The sequence below is a fragment of the Coregonus lavaretus genome (genome assembly GCF_964263955.1).
Source record: "Coregonus lavaretus genome assembly, contig: HAP1_SCAFFOLD_5885, whole genome shotgun sequence".
NCBI lineage: Eukaryota > Metazoa > Chordata > Actinopteri > Salmoniformes > Salmonidae > Coregonus > Coregonus lavaretus.
In genome coordinates, this window is record NW_028164257.1 from 27,257 (window position 1) to 36,620 (window position 9,364).

Consider the following 9,364-nt stretch of genomic DNA (forward strand, 5'->3'; position numbering starts at 1 on the left):
CCAACTACTGGGTTATTACGGCCCATCCTCATTGATATCCATTCCCAATCAATACCCCTCTGTTGCCGTAACAACGGTCAATCAACACATGGGAGAAAGGATTGGAAATAAAAAAGGACAAATCAAAAGCCAACCCTTTTTTTACAGGATTTTATTCAAGCATTTTAAAAATATTTACTGAGTGAGATGTCCTTTGTTTGATTTGGACCAACCACAACGTATTAAAACATGGTTGCATTTAATTGTATTAGCAATGTTTTCCCCCAGCATCATATTGGGAAATGTGTCATCATTCAGATGTGATCAACTGTTTTCAGTGCTTGAATAAAACCTTTTGATGAGAGTTCTAATGTAATATATATGTATTTTTCTCTTGTGTTTACAGATTCTTCCTTAAGTTCTTCCTCAAGTGCAATCAGAATTGTTTGAAAAATGCAGGGAACCCACGAGACATGAGACGGTTTCAGGTAAGACCATATTTATGGTTGAACCTCCCACTGTGGTTCCACACAACATAAGTTATCTCATTCTGCTCACAACCCAGGTACATGAATTGAAAACAACAGTATATCGTAAAGGTTCTCTGTTTATCCCACAGGTGGTGGTCTCCACTACGGTGAACGTGGATGGCCATGTCCTCGCTGTCTCTGACAACATGTTTGTCCACAACAACTCCAAACATGGCAGGAGGGCCCGACGCCTGGACCCCTCTGAAGGTACAACTACCTCACACTTACAGACAACATTATACTTTCTCGAAAACCTAAATATGTCTTGGTGTCTTTGGCCACCTGTGTACCAATGTCTAAAAACTTTGGCTAAGGTGAAAATAATGGTGCCCCATTTTATTTTGCCCCACTGAACAACCAGCTTTTAATTACATCATCCTCTTTATTGGACTAAATGAAACCATATCCGTAAGTCTGGAAAAGGATGATGACATCCTCATTGAAGTGGGGACCCTAAAAAAAACACCCCTGCATCACATTGTAAAATCTACCTCACCACGTCGTTTGCGGTTATGACGTAACATGGTGCCATATTGTAAGAAAGAATAGTACTATTGTTCTTACCAACAATATTAAAACATTGTCCCCTTGTAACCTACCAGCCTAACGACCACACGGCCTAGCAGCTAGCTAGGCACAGTGAAACAGTTTAAACTAACTTCTCTAAGTTCCTGAGTTGAAAAACGACATTGGGATACACTGGATAAACAGTACTTAGGCATTCATATAAACACTGTGAGAGAGTCCCATGGTTGATCACCACTGACAGCACCAGAGCACTGCTAGGAGAGCTGTACGGTACAGTGCCATTGTGTGACTGGAGTCAGAGCTCCATTGTCTCCCTATGCAGACGCGAGGAGGCTCACTGAAGTCAAGGCCCCACTGAGGGAATCTTACCGTCTTTCATCTCAGATTGGGATGTTTTCAGAGGCGATAAAGCCAACATCTGCTCCTGTCTTTGTTCCACCGTCCCTGTCCCCCCTTCTAGATAAATGTACAAAGTTTCCACAGTCTGTTTTACGCCATTGTGTTTTATTCATTTGTGAGAGTCCCCCGATTGACTGTGTATTTACTGCTGTGACAGAGGGAAATTAATAACGATGACAGATGACTACCAGGGAAAAACCTCTACTCCAACAACACCCTCAACAACTGTTAAACAGCGTGAGAGAGACTCTGTTATACAGTATCCCATTGGAGGAAGCCCACTGTGTTTACTTTAATCTACTGGTTTCAATTGCCATTTAACCCTTTAAAGGTCTGTTTCCCATGCGCCTCTGCCTGGGCAGAGAGAAGCCTCATGACACTTACAAAGAAAACACACTTTTGGGATCATCTTTACATTTGCAAAGGCTAAATAGTTCCACCACTCCAGGGCACAGTTAGCATGACTACCTTTTACACCATGGACCAGTATGCCTAAATAGGATTACACTCATTCTAATATCAATTGAATTGGCATTCGTCCCTGAATTGAATCCAGACAGACTGTGGCAAAGGTATCCCACCTCCACCGCAAGCCACAGAATTTATTTGATCACGGGCCTCTTTCCCCTCTTACAGTGCAGTGGCTGTTTGGCCAGATATCCTGGAGACAGGACCAATTAGTCAGCCTGTCTGTCTCCGTCTTGTTCTGCCTACATACAGTCTGGTCAGGCAGGACACACTGTAATGTTTCTATTGAGCTTATTGATCCTCTGAAATTGAAAGAAATCACAACTGTGCATTTTTGATGAGTGAACTAATTGACATCATAGACGGCAGGACCGTATGCAATTAGAAATCTGTGTGGAGAATTCACATTAAACAATTGTCGGTAGTTTGTTAGTGCTACCCTTACAATATGTCATATTGCAACCAGACAGTGACATTAACTTCCTCTTAGTCTATAGTTATGTACTGTACTCATAAACCAAAGATGGTAAAGCAATATGTTTAAGTGATATTGAAACGAAAACCCAGATTGTACTTAAAAGTCTCCTGAGTGGCGCAGTGGTCTAAGGCACTGCATCGCAGTGCTAACTGTGCCACTAGAGATCCTGGTTCGAATCCAGGCTCTGTCGCAGCCGGCCGCGACCGGGAGACTCATGGGCGGCGCACACTTAGCCCAGCATCGTCCAGGGTAGGGGAGGGAATGGCCGGCAGGGATGTAGCTCAGTTGATAGAGCATGGTGTTTGCAACGCCAGGGTTGTGGGTTCGATTCCCACGGGGGGCCAGTATAAAAAAATATGTATTCACTAACTGTAAGTCGCTCTGGATAAGAGCGTCTGCTAAATGAGTAAAATGTAAATGTAAATGTAAAACAAGTTGGAGGATTAAGTCCCTTTAAGTAGAAGTCATACCCGTCCTGCTGTCTGTGTTTCCGAAGCAGCTACGCCCTGCATCAAAGCCATCAGCCCGAGTGAGGGGTGGACGACGGGGGGAGCCACTGTCATCATCATCGGAGACAACTTCTTTGATGGACTGCAGGTGGTCTTCGGCACTATGCTGGTCTGGAGTGAGGTGGGTCCAGATACACACACACCACACACACACGACCATGAAAATGGAATGTTTACCTGAAAATATGTAGATTTCTGGATTTTATCTGTGGAGACTAGGTGAAGAAACTCAGAGTATGGCATGGTGCATAAGGCAGCTCATAAAATATTGAAATATGTCCAGGGTGGAACACCTGCTTCAGAGATGACAGGGGCTGTCGCAGTGCTACACCTGGGTCGCTCTGTTAGAGGCAGGCAGACACCTCCACTCCACAGAGTCTCTATTTCTAACACATACGGTACACACATGGAACTAATTATCAAACTCACTGCCTTAATCAGTGTGTATTTGGTTGGGTTTACCATGCTCCATTGTTTGTCCATATGTACTGACTGAACTGGAAGTTGCTCCAGATAAATATCAAATGTGAATTTGCTAGACAGACTTGTGGATGATGCTGTAAATATACCTTGAAGATCGAACTAAGACTAAGTCAATTTATTGTAAAGAAATGACAAGTAACGTAAATAGACCATACCTCCCACAGTGCACTGCTCTTAGCGTTAAATGAGTGTGTGTGTGTGTGTGTGTTGATGTGTTCCAGCTAATCACCCCCCACGCCATCCGGGTCCAGACGCCCCCTCGCCACATCCCAGGGGTCGTGGAGGTCACACTCTCCTACAAATCCAAGCAGTTCTGCAAAGGGGCGCCAGGACGCTTTGTCTACACTGGTAAAATCACTGTTCCTTTCTTTTTTACCCCCTCTCTATATCTCTCTGCTTCCTCCTCCCATTGTTTTCTTTGATTTTACCCTCTCTCTATATCTCTCTGCTTCCTCCTCTCCTGCCCTTTAAAGCACTTGGTATCACTTTATCTGAAGGTCTGTTTATAAACTGCTTATAAACATTATTACATAGTTCAACCATTATATTGAGTATAAAAAATGGGTCTGTCATATCTTCCTATAAGGTTTATTGTTCTCCATACTATATATTACCATACATATATTGGTGGCTACGTTCCCACATCTCCTCTGTCCTTTCAAGGTGATAAAAAATTTTCCCATGTGCAAGGGCATTGAGTTCTACCCTTCTTATTGCTGGAGTTTTTCCCCAGGTTATCCGTCAAACCTTTGTCTGATGTCCAGACGTTTATGCTGGTTCGTGACTGCCACCAGAATGGAGTATCGCTCCTTTAAATCAGTGCTTCACTATTCCCGATTATTACTTCGGAATATCCAGATGCCATTCAAAGTAGCAGAAAGGTCAGATGGATGGCTGTTTAGTGTGATAAGTAAATGTCACTGCGTTGCGGATGAAAGAGGGGACTGTGTTAAGGCTTTCTGTTAAACATAGGTATTCGCTGCAACCTTCTCCCCTCTTTGTTCAAAGCACTGCTTAGTTCTGATGCAAGTGTTAGTGGAGCAAATAGACAACTACACAATGGGCCGTCCGACCCAGCTTACGATTCCTTTTGCAATGCTAATATCTGATTCCATTTGGTGATATGACTGACAACTGTTCAGTGCATTGCTTTTATGGAACTGTGTGGTGAATAGAGCCCTCTTATCTCATTCTGTACGTCCATTAGGCCGCGGGAGGTGTTCTCTAGAGCAAAACGTGTTGTGAATCACTGGAAGGAGTTGAATAACTTTTGTCTTCTTCAAAACAGTGCTATATCATTACGGAAGTACTCAAATGTTGTCAGCATTCATATTTTAAGTCAATAAAAATGAAAACATTGATTGATAGCAAAACAACAAAGCTGTATTTCCCTAATGGTACCTTTGTTCCAAACGCTGCAACCTGGTCTCAGAGCATTTCGTATTATTCTGTATGTAAATCAGAGAACCTTATTTAGTATGATATATTACGTTTCATATGGTATGTATTAATTTGTGGTTGTCCATCACCTATTTGGTATGATATGTTCCGAATTACAATTCGTATCATATGTTACGAATTTACTAAACATACAATATGTTACGAATTTACTAAATGTACAATATGTTATGAATTTACTAAATGTATGATACGTTACGAATTCTAGCTATGTGGCTATGTTGCTAATGTTAGCTAGGCTAGGTGTTAGGATTAGGGGTTAGGGTTACGTTTAGGAGTTAGGTTAAAGGGTTAAGGTTAGGGGAAGGGTTAGCTAAAAGGGTTAAGGTTAAGGTTAGGGGAATGGTTAGCTAACATTCGAAGTAGTTGCAAAGTAGCTAAAAAAGTAGTAAGTAGTTGAAAAGTTGCTAATTAGCTAAAATGCTAAAGTTGTCCATGATGAGATTCAAACTCACAACCTTTGGGTTGCTAGACGTTCGCATTATACGCCCACCCATCCATCCCGACCACTTACGTAATCTTCTGTCTTATGTAACCACATCAAACATAACATATCAGATTAATTTGAGTGTCCCTGATTTACATTTACTATATTACGTCTAGTCTATGAGACCAGGCTGAACACAGACAGGTGGCTGCATCATAATATTGTACAAGTCTCATAAGTCTCTGGTTCTTCCCTCCAGATTGAGACCCATACTGTGCACACATCAACAGTTAATCTGATTTACACATACATATTTCAAGATTGGGAATGGGTTCGTGTGCATTTCTAATGCGTATTTATTGTGCCAGGATTGTGTTATATTCATGAATGCAAAATGAGGCAAGCTTTTAAATACTAAATAGGCAAGCTTGTGTATAATTGAACAGGAAAGAGAATGCATCCAGTCTCAATGATGTAAGTTCCTCTGGGGAATTTACAGATGCCCAAGTGAGCTCTTCTTTCAGTGCGTCCCCTCCCAAAAACATAGCCCTCTTTTATCAAACAGCGTAGCATAGCAAATCAATCGAGTTGTAAAGAGGGACGTACTTACATCGTTATGCCATATCAAAGGTTTCATCAACACATTTATTTATTTAGCTCTGTGTTGAAACTCAGTGAAGCATAGGAAGATTGCAGCTTATCTACAATGCAGAGACAAACAAGACTATGTTGACTCTGTCACTGCCCTAATGTGGCTGGGTCTATATTAACTTATGAGACAGAGAAAGAGAGAGAGAGAGAGAGAGAGAGGGGGAGGGAGGGAGGGATGGAGGGAGGGGAGAGAGAGAGAGAGAGAGAAGGAGAGGGGGAGAGGGAGAGAGAGAGAGGTAGGAAGGGAGAGAGAAGGAGAGGGAGAGGGAGGGAGGGAGGGAGGGAGGGAGGGAGGGAGGGAGGGAGAGGGGGAGAGGGAGAGAGAGAGAGGTAGGAAGGGAGAGGGAGAGGGAGAGAGAAGGAGAGGGAGGGAGGGAGGGAGGGAGGGAGGGAGGGAGGGAGGGAGGGAGGGAGGGAGGGAGGGAGAGGGAGGGAGAGATATTAGTCTTCTTGATATTGAAACTAAAGAGATGTGTTGGATCTGGTGTCTAGACAGATATTATATGCACTGGTTTCTCCTATAACTAAACAGACAGACAGACCAGTTCTTGGATTGTTTGTTTTCCATTCAGAATCATTAATTTGAGCCCCTCTTGGACTTTCTCTTGTGCAGTACTTGAAATCCATATCTCACACATTATATCCACATACAACTGTGATGGCCTCTCAAACACATATCTTTCTCCCTTTTATTCATGCATCTTCCTCTCATTACCAACTGTACATCTCCATCTACCCCTCCCTTTCTACCCACTCCCCTCTATCTCCCCCTTCTATTCCCTCTCAGCCTTCTCCCCAGCTACCTCTACCTCTATCTCCTCCCTCTTTCCCCTTTCTTTCTATACCCTCCCTCTCTGCCCCCTCTCTCCTCCCTCCCTCCCCAGACTTCCAGTCTCTCTCAGGGGTTGTATATCCCCAGGTGCAGCTCGAGGAGGGGAGGGTGAAATTAATGAGAGGAGCCTGGAGGTATTGACTTTCCTGGGAAAACACAGCTCTCTAAAAATCAGTGGCCAAGTACTGCAATAACTCAGCACCCATCGATTCCCCTTCCCCAAAGGCTACATTGATCTATGCATTACAAGCATTGAGGCTGGCAGCATGGATCCAGCAGCACCACCACCCTGCCTTGACACAGCCCCATTAAATACTGGAATGATGATACTGCTACTGTTACTACCACTGCTGTTGTATTATTGCTGCTGCTACTACTACTACTACTACTACTACTACTATTACTACTGCTACTACTACTACTAGTACTACTACATTTACATTTACATTTTAGTCATTTAGCCAGACGCTCTTATCCAGAGCTACTACTGCTGCTACTACTACTACTAATACTACAACTACTACTACTGCTACTACTACTACTACTACTACTACAACTACTACTACTACTACTACTACTACTACTACTACTACTACTACCACCTTCCTTACTACCTACTACTACTACTACTACTACTACTACTACTACCTTCCTAACTACTACTACTACTACCATGGAAATTGTACTTTTGTAATAGTGTTTTCTCTACCTAACTGATTAAAATAATATTCACAGGAAGTGACTATCATCATTCATGGATGGCAGTGTAGTGTACAACCCACACACGCGCTGTGTCGGATCCATTTCATGGAGTAATGCGGGGTTTGAGTCTGAGTTGTGACTACTATTTCACTAGCCTAGGGGCCGCAGCCTCTGGGACTTCTTGTGGCAAGCCTTAGCTTGTCCAAATCCCTCAAACAACAAAACACATCCTTCTAGTGGGAGAGGAGGTGTGACCCTATTGTGTGGTGATGAAAGTCGTTAAGAGAGAGAGAGGGAGAGAGAGAGAGAGAGGGAAACAGAGAGGGAGAGAGAGTGAGAGAGAGACAGAGAGCGAGAGAAGGAGAGAAAGAAGGGGTTAGAGAGAGAGAGAGAGAGAGAGAGAGGGGGGGGGGAGAAAGAGGAGAGAGAGAGAGAGAGAGAAGAGAGAGAGAGAAGAGAGAGAGAGAGAGAGAGAGAGAGAGAGAGAGAGAGAGAGAGAGAGAGAGTAAGGGAGGGAGGGAGAGAGAGAGAGAGAGAGAGAAAGAGAAGGGGAGAGAGAGAGAGAGAGAGAGAGAGAGAGAGAGAGAGAGAGAGAGAGAGAGAGAGAGAGAGAGAGAGAGAGAGAGAGAGAGAGAGAGAGAGAGAGGCGCGTGTGGCAATTGTTCCGGTGCTGGTTCGGATGAGGTTATTCTGGAAAAAGACGGCAGCCAATGGCAGAGACGGTGAGCAGGAGCTGCTGTTGGGACCTGGTTGTTGTGTGGCTAAAGGAGACCTGGCGCCCACAACCTCTCAGGCGCTTTAAAACGCCACTAAACCCTTAAGAGGTTTTCAGCATGAGCAGTCACTGTTTTCTCACAGGGCATATTGCCTTGGCATTGAGCAGTGTTCCTATCACTGTGTGGAGAAAACAATGGTCCATTTTGTACTGTACCTTTCTTTCTGTCTTTCCTCTCTCTCTCTCTCTCTCTCTCTCTCTCTCTCTCTCTCTCTCTCTCTCTCTCTCTCTCTCTCTCTCTCTCTCTCTCTCTCTCTCTCTCTCGCTCAGGCAGGCTGGCCACATGGAACACATTAGCTAAATGTTCTATATGGTATGCTAAAGGTCTTGTGAACATGTAACAAAGGAGTGGGTTATACCTTGGCTTCGCCGTAGTGTCGAATTTGAACCTCTGTAAAATATTTGACGTACTCAACGTGGTGTTGGCCTTTCCTTTCCTTTCCCTGTCTTCTTTTGAAGTACTGTACGCTGACCAATTGACTACTACACTTTTATTGTTTCATAACTCTCACTGTAACATATGGAGGTAATTATGCATAAGCATGTGTGGTATCAACTTGCATGTACTGTATAGCAAGAAATATTAAAGCTTTTACACATGTGTCAATTGTTTTCCAGATTTCCATTTTGTTGTACAGTAGATTTCCCCATACATACCCCCCACCCTGTACCTACAGTATTGCACTGAACGAAAGTCAGATCAAACATTTAGTTTCTTCACATAGACACAGAAAAACATCACATAGATTGTTGTCCTCTCGAGCAGGGAGAAAAGTGGAGGTGACAGCAACACACCCACTCCCTTCTGTTGCCTCACTTGTCTCCTGTGAGATCCGAGAATGATGCAACCCCTGTGATTAGAGTGTGCATCCGCTTCAGCGGCGAGATATGTTAATCAGCTAGTGAATAATTACCTCCTTGGTGCCTTGATTAGACTGGAGTGACAAGGCTGGGAAAGTGTGTGCCTAAAAGAAATACCCCCCACCTGAGAAGTTATTATTTTTGAGTCACAGCCTAAAATGTCCCCACAGAAATGCAAATTATCTGACATTAGTTCCACAAGTCCCCTCCTTACAGACGAGCAGATCTGTGTCTTTGATATATGAAATGTGGCATGTCTCTGTGGAAGATAGGGGAATTCCCTC

The 9,364-nt window shown here is 43.6% G+C and overlaps 1 protein-coding gene across 1 annotated transcript; it reads left to right on the top strand.

Annotated features, from left to right (window-relative positions):
* Positions 1 to 385: 385 nt before the first annotated feature.
* LOC311117268 (transcription factor COE1-like) lies at positions 386 to 3,722 on the top strand (the record flags this gene model as incomplete). Its single annotated transcript, XM_084192239.1, has 4 exons — positions 386 to 467; positions 599 to 716; positions 2,879 to 3,012; positions 3,596 to 3,722. Coding segments are annotated over 4 exons (461 nt in total), but the record flags the coding sequence as incomplete, so codon positions are not given.
* Between the last annotated feature and the right edge of the window lie 5,642 nt (positions 3,723 to 9,364).